Source organism: Sceloporus occidentalis, unplaced genomic scaffold (genome assembly GCF_023333645.1).
Source record: "Sceloporus occidentalis isolate IW3139 unplaced genomic scaffold, rSceOcc1.0.p SCAF_52, whole genome shotgun sequence".
Lineage (NCBI taxonomy): Eukaryota > Metazoa > Chordata > Lepidosauria > Squamata > Phrynosomatidae > Sceloporus > Sceloporus occidentalis.
This window is the reverse complement of record NW_028317032.1, coordinates 732121-754118: the sequence shown is the minus strand read 5'-3', so window position 1 is coordinate 754118 and position 21998 is coordinate 732121. Positions and strand designations below refer to the sequence as shown.

Below are 21998 nucleotides of genomic sequence, written 5' to 3'. Positions count from 1 at the left end.
TTTCTTTTCTTTTTTTTTTCTAGTGATTGAACTTTTCATTTCAGATAACTACCAGTTTATACGGCGGAGGAAATAAACCTTTTTTTTTTTTTTTTTTTCTCTCATTCTACGCAGTGGGCCTGCTGAGATTTCATATCAATTATCAAATAGCGTTCACCTATAAGTAACATTGCTTGTTTAGCGGGGTTGGCTATTTATAATGTTTCCTTTTTTACATTTCAGGAAGTCTTTTTGTAGGAGAAGATTCCGAGAGAGAACGAAAGCCTCTCAGTATCCCTTCTAGAGGATGTCACGACAGCATAGTCGCTTCGAGAGGGACTTCTGCGGCGGGTGGGAATGGAACCCGGGCAACAATCATGTGAACGCCAGCAACGTATGCAGTACGGCTAACGGCAACAACAGGCCGGGACTGCTCCCTCTACCAATTGTACCATCACGTCTTCCAACACCAACTACCATGTCTACAACCGTGGGCAGTGATGCGGTAACGAGCATCGAGAACAACCCGTCAGCAGCGTCTGCCTCAAAAGTAAGACCATCGGATTGATTTGAAGCTGTGCCGTGTAAAATGTTTGACAATGTTATGGGTTAGTTGGGGTTTATTTTATTATTATGGATCTAGCAAGAAGGAATGGTTACCTGTTCATTGTAATGCAATTTAGCATCTTTCCGTTGGTTACCCCCAAGACGATCTCCTCAGACAAGTACAGGTAGACCTATTATGGCTCCTGTGCAAAATATCCAAAAGGTTGGGAAAACCTGAGGGACAACTGTAACAAAGTCAAATGTTTATGAGTGTCAGATGGTTTTGTATTTATATGGTGCTTGTCATGGCTCAGGTTATACAAACCAAGAAAACATTCTTGGCTTTATCTCAACCAGCCTCCACCATGTTCTCTGTACTTCTTAATCTCTAGATCGTATAAATCCCTGGTTGTAGGGCATACTTAGGCTAGCCGGTGGATGAATAAAATTCCTTATCAGTGCTGAGCAAAAAGAAAAAATGTATTTCCATGGAAGCTACCTTGGATACCAGACAATTAGTCCCCTTTCTGTGGTAAATCCCATGGAATAGATATGCCCACAAAATTCGGAGGAAGCTGCCAGCTCTCTCCTGCTCATGATACGTGACATGCTTCCTGAGTTCTCTTTTTCCAGTCTGGAATTTGCGCCGCATGGAAGATGCTGCTTTCTGCATCTCTGGGTACGCGGAAAAGTTTTGTCGAGACCCTACAGCATCCCCAGCGTATTTTTAGTGACTGTGTGCAAGATGGCGGCCTTGCATACTGTGTTTCTGCAAAGCGCTGGAGTAATGTATTTGGGGTGTTTGCATTTATACGATGATCTGAGAAATAGAGAAGCCCTTCGTTTTGGGTTGCACCGCAGAGAACATTTTATATCTGCCATTTTTAAGGAACTCTTTTTTCTGCATTTAATCCTTTTTAGATTATCCATGTTTCATCTGTATAGGGTCCCAACGAACCCACTTTAATATTGCAGATCAGATCCGTTGAGAAGAAAGTATATTGTCAGGTATGGATACAAGCGTCTGTTACGGTGTATTTTGATTGCCCCTATACATTTAGCTGGTAAACTTAGAAAGACCACCCAGCTGGGGATAAATCTCCAGGTTTGAGACGAGGAACAGGATGGCGTAAACCCTTCATACGATGTTCTCACACAAGAAAAAGAAAGATATATTGATTTAGAGCTGGAAATGTTGTCTTTATGAACATTAATCTTGTATCAATTAAAATAGTAGATTCTTTATAAAACATAACTTCTTTCAACAATCCAAACGAAACCCAGCCAAGTGCCTGTGTGCGTTATATGTTTCTTTTCACAACATTTAGTTGGATTTACAGATTAAAACACCACGGGAGCCGTCAGCGTAGTATCCTGTTCTCACGATCTGTGTGATTAATCCTCCCCGTCAAGCTATTGCTCCAATATTGTTAAATTCCTGATTGTTGTCTGTTGGGTTTGGCAGCCTTTTTAAGGGTGGGGTGAGAATGAGAGGGGGGGGAGATTTCAGGACAAGAAGTTGGATTAAAGGGACATTCCAGCCATTATATGTACCTTTAGATAGCTGCACGTTCCTTTTAAATGTTTGTGGGGGAAAGCTGGGGGTGATGGTCTGTACAGACACCAGTGTGCATGCATGGAAAGTGTTGTCACTGATTTCAATGGGAGCACTTTCCTGCCACTGATTGGCTGCATCACATAGCCAATCAGTGACAAGAATAGTCAGACCATGGAGGAGGAGAACTGCTGCTGCAGCAGGGCAGCCTCTTCTGTGTCAGGTAATTTAATTGTTTTTCTTTATTTTGGAGGAATGCCTATTAAAATACTAACAGAGGGTTAGGGTTACTCACGGTAGGGAGCCCGTACATTACATGAGATGTACTTAGCTTCACATCCACTTTTTATTTGGCCTTTACATATTATGACAAGGTATGTTCTGGGTGTTCTGTAAAAAAGGGTGGGTTTAGGGTTGGGGTAAATTAAATGTATTTGGATATTGCATTGCAGGTTCATTGTGTGATGTGTATAAAACATTTACCGGCACCGGCATATTTTACTCTCATTGCAATGGTTTCCTGATTAACTTCTCACTCCGTATAAAATATGGGGTCAGCGAAATATTTGCAGCACTTTTCACGCCGTATAAAATATGGGGTCAGCGAAATATTTGTAGCACTATAGAACAGTTCATGTGATGCTTTTTACGAGACTCCATTATACCAAAATTGTTGCAGTTTACAGCAATCAATCAGTCAATCATTCAGCGTTCTGCAAAAGAGATGCCAAATAGTTATTTCGCTAACATAAGTAGAACTCTGAACCTCCAGACTCTCTCTCTCTGTTCGTTCTTCACGTCAAAGTGTACTCTAAACTGAAGAAATAGATCAAGAATAACGACGGAGGACGGTCAGAAATATTGCCTGCTTGTCCAAAGGTTAAATACTGCTGGTGTGAGCATCGTCCCCATACTAAACTGGCTGAGGATGGTCCCATTGTACAGCGCTACGGAATATGGTGTTGATATATAAAACAAGTAATAATGAGGATGGAGAATGCAGGCAAAGAAGGTAGTGATATATACTATTTGTACAGCGCTGTGGAATATATTAGCACTTAATAAACCAAGGTTAATATAATAATCGTAAACACCATTATAATGGTAATTTCATTTTGAGCCTGTAGTACCAGTTATAAACAGAGGGGGCGTGTGAGTACAAGTACCTATAATATTGATACTAGTTTTTGCCATTATTTATACCAGAATATAGAATAAATCATTATAATGTTCTTGTATCTCTAATTAGACACAATAAGCTGGTAGCTAATGACATACAGTATTCTATACGAAATATATAGCGTATATATTTCTCGAATATGGTTAATATAAGATAATTACTCTGCTTTTTTTTTTTTGCCTTGTCTTGACAATTCAGAACATAACTAGAAGGGGTATAGGGGGGTTATGTGCCGTTTGTTACCAGATGACATAGTTGAATTAAAAATCTGAAATGAAAGCGCATTAAATCACAAAAAATAAATAAAAAAATGGCACAGGCGGAATTATAATGCGGACAGTATGCTGATTAGCAGATGATGTGCTGAAATATACTTGGACGCACATGTGAAGCCTGGTTTAATAAGCAATGGTGCGCGTCAGGTGGTAACCATCAGGGCTCCATGAAATCAGCAGCTTGCCAGATTTCCCAAGATAACTTCTCAATCAGTGCTGTCAATTATAAGAAGAGGGTTAAAAATGTGTGTGCGTCGCCCCAGCGTAGGGTTTCAGCCCTGGCCCTTCCTTCGATGGCTAAGGAATACGTAAGACTGCGTTTTAGGATACGATGTTGACTTTGGGTGAAAATCTAAAGGCTATGATTACTGTTTAAATTACACTGTTAATTTCCTGAGCTCCACTCTAATTGCTTTTAGCACTTTTCAGTTTGTTTTCCTTTCTTTTCTTTTTTTTTCTTTACGGTATAATGAACCAAAATTCTGCTTATTGGAAGGTTTGCTCTTTTTTCGGCAGTTCCTAGATGTAGCATGAGCAGAGACAAATATATACTGCTGCGTATGTGTATATATATAGATATATATTTCTCTCTCTCTCTCTCTCTATATATATGTGACTTGCCCACCCACACAGCTGACTAGCCCCACCCCTCAGGAAACCACACCTTCAGAAGAGCGAGACCCTATAGAGTCTTGTGTCTTATAGAGTCTCCACTTCTTACCATACCCCCGGGGCCGGTCTTAGTGCCAATCGCCCTAGAAAATGTTGTAAGGGACGCCTTTGAAACGCATTGGGTACATAAAAGGGGCGCAGCGTGTGTGGGGTAACAAGGGGGCTTTTCACGCACATTCTGCTCATTAGCATAACGCACAAGGTGTACTTTGTTAAAATTATACAGTGCCCAAAGATAACGTATCCACCTTCGCTTTTTATGTTTCTCCAATAAAAATCAGCTACAGAAGAGTGAGGACTCGCGTGCCTTTTAACGAGCTGCTTCCCCTTTTTTTTTAATGTACTTGTTTTTCATTTACCGTATTTGCTCGATTATAAGATGACCCTGATTATAAGACGACCCCCCAAAATCTGAATATTAACTTATGAAAAAAAGAAAAAGCCTGAATATAAGACGACCCTAAAGGAAAAAAGTTTTACCAGTAAATGTTAATTCATGTAAACTATTTTTTTTAATAAAAGCTATGATTGAGAAAAATATTTTTTTTGTTTTTATTTCTTGTATTTTCCAACCTGTCCCCCAGTTACGCACATCTGCCCCCAGGCTTGCCACTCCAATATGGCACTGTGGCCCATGATATGCCTTTTAACCCTCTATATGCCACTGTGCCCCATGGTATGCCTTTTGACCCCCTATGTGCCACTCTGCCTCCAGAAATGCCTTATACCCCTATATGCCACTCTGCCTCCAGAAATGCCTTATACCCCTATATCCCATTCTGGCATTTAGGGGGTTAAAATGCATATTATGGGGCAGAGTGGCATATAGGGAGGTATAAGGCATTTCAGGAGGCAGAGTGGCATTAAGGGAGTTAAAAGGCATTGTATAGAGCACTCTGCCTCCAGAAATGCCTTATACCCCTATATGCCACTCTGGCATTTAGGGGGTTAAAATGCATATTATGGGGCAGAGTGGCATATAGGTGTGTAAGGCATTTCAGGAGGCAGAGTGCTCTATTAAATGCCCCCTTAACGCCACTCCAGAAATGCCCTATGCCCCCATTTAACACACACACACACACCCTATACCCCCATTTAACTAACACACACACACACACACACTCTCCCCTCCCCCTCCCCTCTCAGCCCTCTCTTACCGGTGCTTCCAGCCGGGGCAGCGGGTTGACGTCGCCTTCTGCTGCAGCCGGAAGGAGGTGGAGTTGGCAGCGGGGGTTTGTATGCGTCCGTCGCGTATACTTTCCCCGGCTGTCAGAGATCAGAGTTCTGACAGTCGGGGAAGGTTTGCGCGACGGACGCAGACAACCCCCGCTGCTAGCCACACCTCCTTCCGGCTGCAGCGGACGTTGTCTACGCGGATCGCGTAGACGTCAACCCGCTGCCCCGGCAATACAGCAGGAAGCACCGGTAAGTGTGTATGATGGGGGGGGGGGGTGAGACAGGAGGATCCAGGTCCCCTGCAGCGGTGCGGGGATCTGGATCTTAGTCTCCTAATCAGACTCTATTTGAGGTCTGATTAGAAGACGACCCCGATTAGAAGACGAGGGGTATTTTTCAGAGCATTTGCTCTGAAAAAAACCTCGTCTTATAATCGAGCAAATACGGTATTTTTTTTCCTGTAACAAACGGATCGGAAGTGCAACAATGTGTCTTCCTCTTCCAACCTTCTTTCCCAGCTCGGTGGAAGAGAACGGCATCTTTCTTCGGCAGGAATATAAACATTTGTTTAGCTCGGCGACCTTCTGGTAGATACGGTTTTTCAAGACAGTTTGCTGGCGGCTGGGCAGAAAATTACAAAGAGAAGCAGCTGCTGTAATAAAATAAAAGCCATGGGGAATTGATCACCCGTGGCAATCGGTTTGGGCAACCTCCGGACCTTCAAATATAACCGGACTGGCTTCTTTCATTGCCGTGCACGGTCCCTCTGACACATACATAATTATTACTTTGCTGGGATTTAATTTCTACAATTTCTATTGTTCCGAACACATCGGCACATCTACCCCTCCCCCAGTTATCCTGATGTCATATATTCACCTACATTATGAGACAAGCAGCCTGATGTCAGATCTGATGTCATGCTATGCCTGCTTACTAATGAATTTAGAGGCATTATTCCTACAAATGTTGAAAAGCCAACCCACCTCAGAAATATTTTTTTATTCATATAGAATTTTGTCTCATTTGGAATTTTGCTGGGAAAACTTTACTGTCACATGACATCAAAGTAGGCACCGATAGGTGGTTGCCATAGAAACTATATAAATAAAAGGTTTTCTTTTTAACGTGATTAAAAGCTTTGGAGGAAAGAACTAAATTACAGGTCTGCTGAGGTTTAATAGGTTAACCTAATTTGACAGCAGATAAGACCTATTTGGCCCATCTAGACCTTAATCAGTCGTTGGTCTCGTCTTTAGGAGCCATATGCATGTCCCATGAATGTTTACATACCCTCAGTATATCAGCCTCTACCACTGCTGCTGGGAGGCTGTTCCACTTATCTACCATCATCTCAGTAAAGTAAAACCTCTAGTTTTACTTTACTAGAACCCTCTAGTTTTAGATAATGACCTCTTGCGTATCATACTAGAGGGCACAATTAACTTGTGTCTAAGTGGGACAGCACACAGTTTCCACCCCATTGGTCTGGTAGCATCTCTTAAGTCCTACCATGTGTCCTGATCAGCTGTACCATTTCCAAGGTTTCCAACCTGAGTATTTGCTATGAGGTTTTGGGAAGCCCCCTCCACAGGGTGAATAATGTGTAGGATATGGGGTTGATATCTCAAGTATGTTATCACAGAACCACAGCCAACACTCCAAATATAACGCCTCAGTTTCCAGTATTATTCCTTAATCTCGGTGAACAATTATATAAGAACTTTACAATCCCAGACCAAACAAGAGGCCGGCGCGTCTCCAACAACTTATCTCTGTAATTGTTTTCTTTACAACAATTCCATCACTCTTAAAGTCACTTTTTTTAACTTATTCCCTCTGAAAATCGACTTTTTCTTTTTTTTTTTTTTTTGCCGGGACCTTGCAGAAATTGTAGAAAAACGCAATTATCTTTTTAGACATCTATCATAGGGAGTAAAACCGACAGTCGGCACAAAAAAAGAGAACCAAACGCACGCAATCACCATCTTAAATGAGATATTAAAGCATACTCTGGGGTATTGGGGGCAATTAGCGAGAACAACAGACACCTGGGGCGAAGCAGGGCGCCCGATCAGCCTTTAGGTCATTTATTTAAATAGTATTGTTCGGAATAGAAGAGCTCTGGGACATGTAGAGCTAAACGGATCAAATATATAAATTGGTGGGTACTGCGATACATGCGCTGTTAAAAGTTATAGGGGATCTATAGCATTGTCCGTGCGCGGAATATGCTGACGATATATAAATCAATAAATAATACTATATTTATTTATATATATATATATATATATATAATTATATATATTATATATATATATAATTAACTATACTATAATATTTAAAGAGTGTTCAGTTGAACTTCCTTTTATTACTAACGGTGGTATATGCAGTGATGTTATTCCAAGCCATTGCTGGTGCTTTATGTTCACACTTGGGAACTTTTTAAATGAGCTGACCCCGAGAAATATTAACCCTTTAATAGCCCATCTTTGAGTTTCTATTTAGTGACCTGCCAGATGCGTCAACCAAAATGGCTCTAATACTGATCCTCGTGGAAACCTTGTCCTTATTTAAAGATACATTTCATAGAGCCACCTGAATTCAAGCAGGGATGTCAACCATAACATACTGGTGGCAAAAGCACCAGTTGGGAGACCTATATATGATCACGGCAGTGTAGGATAGGAAGGAGTCAGTTGAGACTGTGTGGCCCTAAAAAATGACCTTTCACTCTGAGATTGGGGCAAAGCCTTTAGAATCAAACCAAAGAGTTCCCAGGCAGGTATGCTTATGTTGTCTCACAGTATAGAATATGCCATACTATATAATAAGTAACGATTGATACATATCACCTGTCCATGGGGCTCTCAGTACCAGTTTGGTAGCCTCTTTTGGCCATGCCCTTCATTGAAAGCCAGCTTGCGGCCCACAACCTCGGGACTCGTTCTGTTTGTCTAGAAGGTCCAAAATAAAACAATAATATTTTTCCTACTTTTCCATTTGCTAAAATAAACCTGCGCATTGCGAGCCCGACACGACGGCTGAACACCTTGATGGTCCTAGAGGCTCCCAACGGGCTTGTTCCGGGTACAGGACATTTTATTTTATGGAAGATAACTCTTGGAGTTGAAGAGATCATTTTCAGCTTTGCTTTTTTTATTACGACTTGGATGGCAATGTTCATCCGCCTGGAAGCCGTGAATTAATAGTGCATATGGCTTCTCCCGCGCCGCGCAGGTACAAGTGATGTTAATAGACCAGAGCTTTGATTATAAATAGAAGGCTTCTTTCTCCCGGTGGACAGGAATACCTTTATTCATGCCGAGTGTTTTTGAGTAGCAAACCTTGGACTTTTGCTTATCTGTCTGAGTTCTTTGCAGCCTCATCGCTGCTCATTATTGTCGGTTCTGTTTGGATAATTCCGGAATCTGATTTCCCGTGTGATGGGGTCCTTTATTCTTTAAAGGCAAAATGATCAAAGACACTGGAATTAGGGGCAACCAAATACCATACCATTAAATAACAAGTACATACCTACCAACAGTCCTGTTTTTGCAGGACAGTCCTGATTTTGGGGAACTGTCCCAGGTATCTGCCCCACCCACCGTCTCGCTTTTGCAGGCAGCGTGGAGCATGGGCCGCTTGGAGAGATCCTCTGATCACCCCTGACCAGCCCAAAGGGGTTGAAAAACGTCCCCTTTGCCTCCTTGTAATGCCTGGAGGCTATATAGGTCAGGTGGGTGGGTGACCACATCTTCCACGCCCACAACTGAATCTGGCCCGCCCCTCCACACCCATTTCCACGCCCATCCAACCCCTTGTCACGCCCCTCATCACAAGTATCCCGATAATAGCCTCCATAGCCTGCGGGACTGGGCAATGCGCATCCTCAGTCACTGCATATAACCACAGAATGCATATAAATAACTCAAAATGTCTATTTTCACATAAATATAAATACATTGATGGTCTTTAATGACCATAAATATACAATTTTAGTCTGTGTGGGAAAAATAGCAATAGTTACAGGCAGGACGCCCGGCTGGCCGGTGGCAGATGCCACCGGCTTCTTATCTTTACTGATGCGTGGCAGTTGAATGCATGGTTGCGGGTTGCAGGGTTGCGTACACTAGTTACGAGTGGGCCGCACCATTCCTGCCGGTGGCCACACATACCCCATTGGCCGGGGTATGTGTGGCCCGGTTTACAGGTTTCTCCGTTGTGGGGATGTCTGGACACCCTGTGACTGTGGATTAGGGTTTGTGTCTTGTGTGCGACGCTTGTTAATGCACCGCGTCGGCCGCTCGACACAGGTTAACACACAACGGCAGCATGCGCAATCCTCCAAACCTTCCGTCTCCTCCACTAATCACACAAAACGCTTCAATATCCTTCCCAAAGGAAATCCGCTGGCTCGCCAGCGCCGAGCAATTAGCCGAGCCGCAGGGGAGTCCCCATTGACTGTGTTTCTCCTCCTGTGTTTGCGGACGGGGCAGAAGGTACCCCGATAAATTACCGAATAAATCGAAAGAGAGAAAAAAACATGTAACACAACGATCTCTGCTAGTGATTCGCTAATGGTGCCAACCAAATGAAAAAGCCAGACGGTCAGAGGCTTAGATGTAATCTAAGGAGGCTTTACTTTACTGAGAGGGTAGTATACGAGTGGAGCAGCCTCCAGCAGAAGTGGTAGATAATACCAGTGAGGGTATTTAAACACACATGGGATAGTCATATGGCTCCTGAATGTAAGACGGGACCAACGACTGATTAAGGTCTACATCAAGAAATGGGGCCAAATGGGTCTGATCTGCCATCAGAGTCTATGCTTCTATGGTACTAATATGAGTTGTCAGGAGACAAGTCACCTGTATTCAAGCAGAAATGTCAACTGGGATATACAAATGCGAAAAGCCCCCGGTAGAATGTTCATATATCACCAAAGTATAATGTGAAAGAGCCAGCTCCATACTGCTTGACCCTGAGATTTCAGTCTGATATTGGGGTAAAACCCCAGAGATTTAGCATTTTAGCAAATCGCACAACTTGCTAAAGTACAACTCCCATCACCCTCCGATCGCTGCAGCCACGGGAATCCATATTCTGCCGACTCTGAGATACTTTTCCCGTGGGTTTTGCCGAGGCTTTTTTTTTTATTATTTCTATTTTTATTGCCGTTTACAGATTTTCAATATCTGCCTGTTTTATTAAACTAATATTTTTTTGGGGGGGAAGACTCCTTTTCTTCCTCGTCATTACGGACTTAATTTGATTTTCAGATTCTGGATGAGCATTGATGTTTCAAGGAGACGGCTCGCGGAAATTATTGATACATTCGTTATGGTCGCGGTCGCTGTAGATATTAAAATTAAAAAATTATTCACGGTAATCATCGGTTTGTCAAGGAAACCTGGTTATTGGCAGGATTTTGGAAACATAAAATTCCCATTAACGTTAGACCAAGACGGATGTCAGAAAAGGACCCGTTCTGTCGCCCCCCTCTATGTGCTGAGCGAGCGAAGAAGATTTCTTGGGTTTTCAGGTAATTAAGACAGTCAGACTTGTGTATTAAACGCTGAGGATATTGTTTTAGGCTACCAAGGGCCATAGCAAAATATAACAAATAAAATAAAAATAGGGGTCCCGTGGGGTCCCATAATTAGGTTACATGATGAAACCGAGGGTAAACAGCTATGTGTTCAGTTTACAAAGTCACATTCTGAGAATTTTTCATGCCCATTTCTTCTTTTTGTTAAAAATTGAAACATAGAATGTGACGACAGATCGGCCCCATTCGGCCCGTCTAGTCTGCCCGTTTTTCCTGAAGACTCAGACCTTGATCCCTCTCGCCTCGTCTTAGATTCAGGAGTCATATGCCTATCCCATGCATGTTTAAATCGCTTTGCTGTATTACCCTCTACCACTTCTGCCGAGAGGCTGTACCATATATCTATCACCCTCTCAGTAAAGTAAAACTTCCTTACATTACATCTAAGCAAGGAGGACTTCATAGACGTACCTGAGAGTTTCACAGGATGGGCCACCTGGAGCTCTGTCTGGCTTTGTGTGGAGGTGGGGCTAGGTACGGGTAGAGGAGGGGTTAGCCATGCATAGGGCAGGGCTAAACATATGTGAGGCAGGGCTTAGTTCATATAGGGGTGGGGGTAGTCCCTGGCTGCCTTAATTGCAGTAGGAAGGGAAATGGGCGGGGTAGGGGTGGGAATGATGCTCCTAGGCCTGGAGTCAGAGACTCCGAGTCAAACCCAGAGAGTTGGCAGGTATGAGTCCTAACCTGCTGCTCCATGTGCTGATATGGCGGTACCGGCTAATGAATTTCCCTACCAATTTAATGAAATTATAGCTCTGCCTAATAAATGCGAATAATTATTACTGAGCTCTCCAGGTCCGGACAAACTTGTCCTATTTTTTCTTTACTTGGTCTGCGCCCAATTCCTTCCTGCTTTTTGGAATCTCAATACGTTGTCGGATGGGGTCCCAGAGCAACAGTACTGGATAACGAGACAGCGTGACATGCTCCGCTGGCACCTAAGGGGTTAAACCTGCAGTCATCACTTTTAGCCCTCACCTCCCTAAAATCCTCTAAGGGTAACATTAAGGTCAAAAGTGTCTGGTTGTTATCAGAGGCTGCTAAATTAGACCAGCGCTCATTGTCTCCCGTTTCACAAACTGTGATGACGGCTCGACATATTGTGAAATAATGTTTGGCCCCCCCCGGGGGTGTGGGTGATATTGGGTATAATATATTGGCCGCAATAATTCATAGTAATGGGAATCCAATACCTTGTGGTGTGCTTCTCTGGCGGATTAGAGGTCGCTGAAAATATTGTGCTATGAACGCATTAAAAAGGAATTAGCGGATTGGGTTCAATCGCACCTCGCGTTTGATAATTGGCAGATAAGCGGGGTCCTTGGCGTTTGGTACGGCCCATTTTGCAGGGGTCCCCCGGTACTCTCGCAGCCCATTCTGCGTCATTCATTGGCCTGACTTATGGCTTTCATTCACGCGTTCTCCTGCCAAACGAATGAGCTTATTACTACAGTGTGACTTCTTAAACAGCCCCTTTGATTCATGGCCTCCCCGTCAAACGGTAATGAACTCTTATCCGTTTTTAAACATTAGATTTTAATAACTTTCTTCTGCTATCCGTTCTAATGACTTCCTGTTTGTAATATTTTTCTTTCTGGAGACAGTGATACATGGCAGGCCAATTTATTTCCTCCTGCAGCGCGTTCATTTTTTTGCTAATTCCAAACGCAGCCATTAGATGTCTCATCGTATCACCCGCCTTTGTCTTCTAAACACGTCGGTGAGAATAGTACCTTCTGTATTATCATCTCCCGCTTAATAGCCTCTCGGTTTAATGGATTTCTTTTTTTTTTTTTTCTAGTCGTATAATACACGGCGCTCTTTTTTTTATTTGATGATCTACAATAGATGTGGGTTTCAAGGTTAAATCTGTTTTTGATATTCTAAATGATGACAATATTTTCAAGTAAAGATGGAAGATAATGTGCTGTTGGGTCTTACAAAACTCTCGCTGGTTCTTACAGCCGCAATGCAAATCAAGTCTACAGTAATATTTTCCCAGCGCGTGGATCTCTCCGGATGTTGTTTTTGTCTGTCCAAGGACACTGGCGTGACGAAGGGCCCATGCAGGGAGGCCCTGTCCAATGGGGGGCCCAACACAAGCTTCTCCAACACCCCCTGCCCAGGCTGAGCATACCGCTAGGTCGGGGATACAGGCTTCCATCCCTGTCCACATCGGGATCTGACCCACCTATTCCCAAGTAAAATATTGGCAGGTGTAATAATGCATTATTGTATGCACCGGGCTGCTATATCCTTAATCGTCCGGATAGGCCATGTTCTAGTTGATACACATTGCTGAAAATGAAACCTGTATTAATTATATATATTTATAGAGCTCTAAAGCTTGGGTTTATTAAGGCGAACTGAAAGGTAGTTAACGACAAGCCATCGTCCTGTTTAGTATTTATGCTCTGCCGTCGCAGAGCGCATTTAAATATCATTTGAATATTGCAGTGCTCAGCAGAACTCGGAGGAGGACGTGGGGTGCACCAGCCGCTAATGGTGTTAACCCTTTATACATCAGAGAGCTTTGTGCCCTCAAAGGTGAGGGACAAGAACAAAAAATGACCTCAATGAAAACTTGCTTGATGGATCTTTCCATAAGTTTAACTACTTCAAGGCTGAGCTTGTCATCTTAGAGGGAGAATTGTTCACAGGTTGTATCATGTTCAGCTAAAGAGAACATAGGCTTACCTGGGAACTATCCAGGTTTGACCTGGAGTCTCCGTGAGATGCGCTGGGTCACTTTCTTCTTTCTCTCCATGGCGGATCGGTATTTGGCCGCCACCATTCCCCTCCTACATCCTGCCCATTTAGGACTATATGCCCTCCATTCATGGCTATCTCACCCTTATGTGCTCCAGAAGATAAAGAGCTCTTGGTAACCTACCCTTTGAAGTTCTCAGGTATGAACATTGGAATCATTGAGCGCTGTTATAATTACCCTAGCGTACTCAGGGCCGGCCTTTGGGATGTGCGACCTGTGCACAGGGCGGCACACTCCAGGGGGTGCCGCCGCGGGGTCCGAAGCCGCCGCCGCTGGTTTCGCTGCCGCCCCCTCTGCACCTAAATTAAAACATCGGGGGTTTTTTAGTTTTTTTTTTTTTTTTACTTTATTTAACATCCTCCATGTTAAATAAAGTTTATTTAACTTTATTTAACATGGAGTATGTTAAATAAAGTTAAAACAAAGAAAAAACCCCCCAATGTTTTCATTTATGTCCCGGGCAGGGGTGCCGAGCGGTTGCTTGTGAAGTTTTCAGCAACCGCTCGGCACTCCTCACTCTCCGTGACTCCATCGCGGTGCCGCGTTTTATGCTGAGCGCCAGAATATTCCGGCGCTCAGCTGTGAAGCGCGCACCACGGGAAGACGGACGCCTCCCGCTCCCACCGCTGGACTCAACAAGGTAAGTAAGGGGGAAGGGGCAGGGGGGGGGGGTCAGTAAGAAGAGGGGGGGGTCAGTGAGAAGGGGCAGAGGTGGTAGATAGTGATACAGGGGGATAGATAGTGAGAAAGGGGAGTTTTGTTACAAGTTTTTATTCCTTTCTTTTTTTGTGATGGGGGGGCGCCAGAGGAGTAGTCCGCACAGGGCGCCAGAACACCTAAGGCCGGCTCTGAGCGTACTCTCTTCATTGGGTACTTTGCCTTTGTGACGTGTGAGCGCCGTAGAAGTATAATGACCCTGGACTGCTCACTTTTGAAGCTGTATATGCTTTAAAATAACCCTTGACATTGAGACACCATTGCAGCTTCCCAACTACTACCATGTTTTAGGTGGAACGGTAGAGAGCACGTTGCTTAACCTTCCAGAACGTAAAGGGTTGAAATGATAAAAAAAACAATATAAAGGCAAAGACATTGTGCATATGGCCCATCAAGCTTGTTTCTGTTCCCAGGAGTGGTGGTAATTACTCCAAATTATGACCGTGCCATTGAGATTTTTAGTAGGTAGTGTCATGTGAGTTATTTACAACGTACTTTGTGCTTTCCAAAGAGAGAGGAATTACAGCTCACGTCTGGGAGGAAGGAGGGTAAACATATTGTGGCAGCCATCGCAAGAGCTGCTCGGTTATCTCCCCGGCTTACAAACGCTGGCGCACTCCGGCCACAAACAGAGAGCAAGCATTAAAACACGACGGGCAAGGTGGGAGCAGTAAAATATATCCGCAATGAGAAGATCCAGCTACATAAACAGATACCTTCTGATCTGCAAGCTTAACACGTACTGCACGATTACATTAAAAAACTCATCAGATAGGAACACAAGCATGTTGAAACGTGGGTTATATATATATATATATATATATATATATATATATGTAACATGTAATATGCAAATAACACTATTCTAATTCAGTATTAGAGAAATCACACTCCCTGATAATGAATCTCCAAACCCTGCCTAGTAAACTTTCAAATTCTGTTTCCTTGGTGCTTTCTCTGGTTAATTATTCTCTGTTGGCAGGTGACATGTGGACGTCATTGACAGATTAAGTAACTTTGATGTCATTGGTACAGAAAAGTAAAAATGAAGAAAAAAAACTTTTAGTTTTATGTGTGTATCAGACCGAAACAGTAGATGGGTATCTAGGAAAACAATGGAATTGAAGGAGTTTATAGAGAGACAGACAGGTCTGTTCACCAATGTTCTAGTTATTGGTCAAATAACTTAACAGCCCCTTACTAAGCTAACTCGAAAATCATCTGTATTCTCAAAAATGTAAGTAGCTTTTCAGATAAGTCCAGGCAAATTGGACGCATATCTGGGTTTGACCTGGAGTCTCTGGGTGAAGCTCTACTTCACCGGTGTCTCCAGGTCAATTTCATCCTTATCTAGGCAGGATAGTGGTGTTTGGCCACTCCCACATCCCTTCCTACACCCAACCCACTTAAGGCTGCCTGGGGATAGCCCTGTCCCCTGACAAAGCCACCCCCCCCCCCACAAGAGGGATAGCTCCAAATAGCCCACCCTGAGAGGTTCCCAGTTATGGTTGGACTTTACAAGTCTCACATTCAACTGTATCTCAAACTCCTAGGATCCCCGCTCCAGAACAGGAGACCAGGGCGAGAATCTGGTCCCAATAGCTGAATCATGGAAGAAATGCACAGAGGTGGAAAAGCAAATATTAATAACGCTTCAAGACCGCCAGCACTGGCATAGGAAATGTCTACGCTATTAGGAGAACATTCATTTTTTGTGTAATAATTCCTCTTTAAATTGAAAGTTAATTACATAACATAATTACATTATGAATCTACTCAAAGTAATTGAACATAAGCTTTGTAAAGCCTGGTGTTCCCGCGCTGTACGCAATGCAGTCAATACGCAGACTGGAGCGAACCCGTGTAGTAGGTAGTTTTGAGTATTTTGGTACAACGACGCCTCAATTAAGGAAAAAACGGGGTTTCGAAAAAGCGTTTATATTAAGAGAGGAGAAGAAAGCCAAGTTGAGCTCCAGCTTAGGTCTTGTCTTGGAGTAAGTGATCCGGACTTCTTATAATTGCTAAAATTTCAATAATGGACCTTAGATGTGTTTACTGCAGCAGAAAATATACATTTATTAAAAGTTTTAGGGGGGAAAAAGTGAAAAAAATTGCCTATATATACGAGCCCTTTTTCCTAAATTATTCTTTTTTTCCGCCCAACCGTGATAAAGTATTCATTTGCACTGTGCTTGGATATGCCCACAATTGATGCAGAGAACCGGTACGCTGTGGGATTAATGAAACATATGCCTGCTGGGGGAAAATACATAATACAGAGTCTGCAAATGTGCAATGCGGGTCTCAGATGTGCAGGGGGAAAAAAAACGAGGAGCTAATGGTACAAAGTTGCATAAAAAATAGTAAAGTTGAGTTTCAGGTTAAAGTGGCAGAATATACGTACCCAGGAGGCTCAGATATTCGTATAAAAAAAGCCTTTCTCAGGCTTTTTTTTGGGTCCCTCTAGGTAGCTCTTGAAATGGGATTTATAAAACAGATAAAGAGATTGTACCCTGAAGTCACTCTATAGTATAAAATGCAAAAATATATATATTTAAAATTTAAAGAAGACCAGTCACCTAAAATATGAGCAGCATTAAAAACAATATTTATGTAAACTTTTTCGGCATGCCAGGTAAAGCCAACCCCAGCGTGCGATATGCCCCTTCTCCTATCTGATTGGCTGCAACATTTTTAATTTTTAATTGTTATAGAACATCAGCTAGGCTTACAATTATTTTGAATAAGAATTAAAGTCAAATTAAAGTCAATGTGTATACAGTAATAACCCCCAGCGCTGTATACAGTAATAACCCCCAGCGCTGTATACAGTAATAACCCCAGCATTGTATACAGTAATAACCCCCGGCGCTGTATACAGTAATATAACCCCCAGCACTGTATACAGTAATAACCCCAGCATTGTATACAGTAATATAACCCCCAGCACTGTATACAGTAATATAACCCCCCAGCGCTGTATACAGTAATAACCCCCAGAGCCGTATACAGTAATATAGCCCCCTAGCGCTGTATACAGTAATATAACCCCCAGCACTGTATACAGTAATAACCCCCCAGCACTGTGTACAGTAATATAACCCCCAGCGCTGTATACAGTAGTATAACCCCCCCAGCGCTGTATACAGTAATATAACCCCCAGTGCTGTATACAGTAATATAATCCCCCAGCACTGTATACAGTAATATAACCCCCCAGCGCTGTATACAGTAATATAACCCCCAGTGCTGTATACAGTAATATAACCCCCAGTGCTGTATATAGTAATATAACCCCCCAGTGCTGTATACAGTAATATAACCCCCCAGTGCTGTATACAGTAATATAACCCCCAGCGCTGTATACAGTAATATAACCCCCAGCGCTGTATACAGTAATATAACCCCCAGCTGCCGGAAAACCTGATATTACGGGGCAAAAACTAGAACCGTTTAAAAAAGGAAAACAGCGCAATATTTATGAAAACTTCTTTTAATGTGATTCCGGTAATAAACAATGCGGTGGGAGCCCCCCGTTCCCCCCGGCTATATAATGCGATATATTGCAATGTGCCAGTGTGACTTTAATACGTATGAACAGCAGCCCTACAGGAAATGCTATTCGGCTTCATTTGGAAATATCCGCGGCTCTCGGTTATTTCTCCAGCTTCAGGCTGATGGTTTAATCTATAATCTCAATAGCTACCTTTTCTGTAGAAGCCGGGGGATCAAAGGCTTTATATTGTATATAAAAAAGAGCCCTTTTGTATACAAATATATGTTCGATCAAGTGTTTTTTTTGGCTTTTTAAGGGAAGAGTATGGAAATTGTATACATGTATATATAGCCTTTTAAGCCACTAGGTGTATAATGAGACCATTAAACATGCCATGCAGGTAACAAAAGGGACAGGTGAGAGGTAATCCTGGTTGCTGGGACTGCCTCAACAAACTCAAGAAAAAAGTATAGGATCTAAAAAGGATAAGAAGTGCAATGTTTTTCTCCATCACCATAAGGAAGGCTGGAGGGCCAAAGACTGCCAAGCTCCGATCCCAAGAAAGACTATAAATGCTACAATCATGAGGTTTGGCCCAAGTCGCTTGGCACTTGATCGACGAGCGCATGGATGTATGGAAGTCAAGCTTTCCTTCTGATAAACGAGCCTGCCTGAGGCTGAGCTTCTCAGGAGAACCGTTATGGGTAAAAAAATAAAAAATACATAAAAAAAACTATGATATGGAACAAGAGGAATTATATATAAAGAGCAATTATGGCGCAAAGAAGAAGAAGTGAATCAATCTGTAAAAACATTCCAGAATCGTTCCTTATACAAGATCATTGTTATTAGACTGCATAGGTGGGGGCCATGGAAGAGACCCTGTAATGTGTTTAGTAGTGGTGGTGGTGGGGTGATGATGTCATAGTTAACCTTATAAATAACTTGCATCTTCTAAGCAACATTGGATGAGTGTTCCTGACTCTGATGACCCTTTATACATATACCTGATGAAGGAGAGACCTAGATGGCCTCAAAAGCTTGCAATCCTATCCAATAATACGTCAGTCAGCCATGTTCGTCTTTACAGAATTTGCTTTCTCTCTTTCTATGGCTGACACGGTCCAACTCTAGACCTTTTGCACAGAGGTCTATCATTAGATGACATCTAAAGGGTAGGGTAGGATTCTAATAGAAAACCACAATCAATAAGTTCCAGTTTTCATGAAATCACCTTTATTGATCTTTCTTTACATTTTGAACCTTGCGTGTTTTCTTATTAACCTAGTTGGAAAAGAGTAAAAAATAGATATAGGGTCTAACATGCAATATTTACATGGCAGGTAATTGGAAGGCGCATGTTCTTGTAGGTAACATAGTATCAATGATGCCTTTGTTCTGTTTGCGACAGCAGATCAGACCCATTCAGCACATCTGGTCTACTGTATAGACCTTAATCGGTCGTTGGTCTCGTCTTAGATTCAGGAGCCATATGCCTGTCCCATGCGTGCTAAAATCCCCTCAATGTATGAACCTCTGCTGGGAGGAAGATATTATCAGATACCTGGGATTGGGATCTTCTACTGAATATTGTTCAACCATGTCATAAACCTTAATAAGATCAGCAAAGCTCAGACTAGACCCTTCGTCGCTGACATGGACGAGCCGGTGATCTCCTGCCTTCTTTTTTTAGACAAATGTATTCTGCCGAAGGTGTTACGGGTATAATTAGACCACGTCTAGCAAATATTCCATCACTGTCCTCCCTAACACTCTGGATTTTGACACCTAGACACGGCGTCTCTCTTCACAAGAAGGCACCTGTTTATTAAATGTAAGCCGGTAGCCTCTAATAAGTTTGTGTAGCGGGGAGTCTGGGGGGGGGTTTGCTTTATGGATGGCCTCGCTCCATCAGGAGGTGTCTCTAACATAACATCTAAGAAGCGCGCTCGGCAATCGCAAATCAAGTGAAATGGCACGGTGTAATAGTTTTTGAGAGATAAGAGCAGCGCTCGCGTGGGGTTATCTCCGTCGTTTGCCAAACTGACACAATATACACCAGATCCTTTGCGATAATACCCCCCCCCCCACCCGCTGCTGTGATGGATTGTCGCGCCGGTGGAGTGGCTGACGCAGGTCAAATTGGAATAGATATAGTGGACTGGATTTCCATTTGTATGATAATGCAAAGCATTTCAATGATGCGCGGAGTCACAGGGGCCGCGCCGGTTTATCCTTAACCCTTGAAAAGTCCGGCCCAGTGGTCTACCGTAGTGACGCACTGATGATATCGGCCAAATACCAGTCCTTATGAAAACAAAGGGCAGAGATATTCTGAATGAAGTCACCTGAATTCAAGCAGGCATTTCAGCTGTGATAATGTACCAAGTGGGATGTTCAGATATCATTTAGGCAGAGCAGAATATGATGCAGTGGGCTGCAGAATGTGTGATGCAGAGGAACGGGCGCCAAGACCCTGAGACCCTGACTGTTGCCAGATATGTAGGGAAGTTTTACTTTAATGAGAGGGTTGTAGATAAATGGAACAGCATCCCATCAGAAGTGGTTGAGGTTAAACATGCATGGGATAGGCATATGGCTCCTGAATCTAAGACGAGACCAACGACTGATTAAAGTCTGAGTCTTTACATCAGAAAAAATGGGCGACTAGACGGGCCAGTGGGTCTGATCTGCCGTCACATTCTATGTTTCTATATGGATATATGTTGCTGCATCAGCATTCATGATGTGAATAGCCGTGGCTCCAACACGTTATAATGAAGGGTTTAAGATTTCTCCAAATGTCGGGAGTAGCATGTAGGTTATGGGCCGCCCACCCCTGATTTCCATGGGTGATTATTTCTCAGCACATTCTGCCACTTTCCAGTCTCTGAATAGATTCAGAGAGGAGGGGTGATTCATTTAAGAAGGCAGCAAAGCGACATTTTAAGCTGCTTTATTTATTGCGCCGCTGCCTTGGGATCTGACGCAAATCACAATACCTTCTGTTTCCCAGCTAAAGAGAACAAATATATATATTGCATAGATCGAATAGATAAAGTAGGTATAAAAATAAAAAACAAGTTATTGATACGGTGAAGTAATTCTTCACCATACTTGGGAACTTACTGGCTACGCAGAGCCCCCCTCTGCGGGATGCGGTGGACTGTCCCGCTGACGTCACAGGACACAGACCATTATTGGAGGGGAAGTGGGGGGGAGTGGGGCGTGGCATAACGCTGCTCCCCCGACCCAGAGTCTCCCAGCAGTGACCCATAGACCCAGTGGCGCTTCTACCGGAGCCTTCTGAGTTATGCTCATGAAATATTAACATTGCTGAAAATAGAACCGAGGAATGGAATGGATGGAAGGTATGGGTTATTCTAACATCGTACGTCTGCTATTAAGACATAATATTCCACGCAATGGGTAAAACAAAGCTTTATTAAAACAGTTAACTGAACATTGACATACAGGAGCACTTAGTCAGGGGCAAGACCTGGGAACCTTCTAAATGAGCTGACCCTGAAACTCTCAAGATATTAACCCTTTAATAGCCTATTGTGAAGATTCTATGTAGTTATTCGGCAAATGTGATGCACTTAACTGAGTCACCTGCATTCAAGCAGGGATGTCAACCATAACATACTTGTAGCAAAAGCACCAGTTGGGAATCTTATATATGTGATCGCAGCAATGTAGAATTGGAAGGAGTCAACTCCATACTGTGTGACCCTGAGAATCTGCTCCTTCATCCTGGGATTGGGGCAAAACCCTAAGATTCAGAGTCAAACCCTGAGAGCTCCCAGGTTCGCCTGGAATCCGGGCCGGATTAGCGGTTTCTGGATGGCCCTGCTTTAGATATCAGGGGGAAATCTGGGTTTGAAGAACTGGGTCCCCTGCAACCCCCCAGCCCCTAACAGTCTTTATTTGGTAGATGAATAATGGTTATTAACCAATGCGTAATCTTCATTTTATAATACAAATCATTCCATTAAAGCCCTGATTAGAAAACAAAAAC

The 21998-nt window shown here is 43.0% G+C and overlaps 1 protein-coding gene across 1 annotated transcript in view; it reads left to right on the top strand.

Annotated features, from left to right (window-relative positions):
• The first annotated feature begins 286 nt into the window (after nucleotides 1-286).
• Nucleotides 287-21998, top strand: part of LOC149288317 (kelch-like protein 29) — a 234269-nt gene continuing 212557 nt past the window's right edge. The window contains exon 1 of the mRNA XM_089491867.1: nucleotides 287-529. Coding sequence (XP_089347993.1) covers nucleotides 287-529 — 243 coding nt within the window. The remainder of the gene's footprint in view (nucleotides 530-21998) is intronic.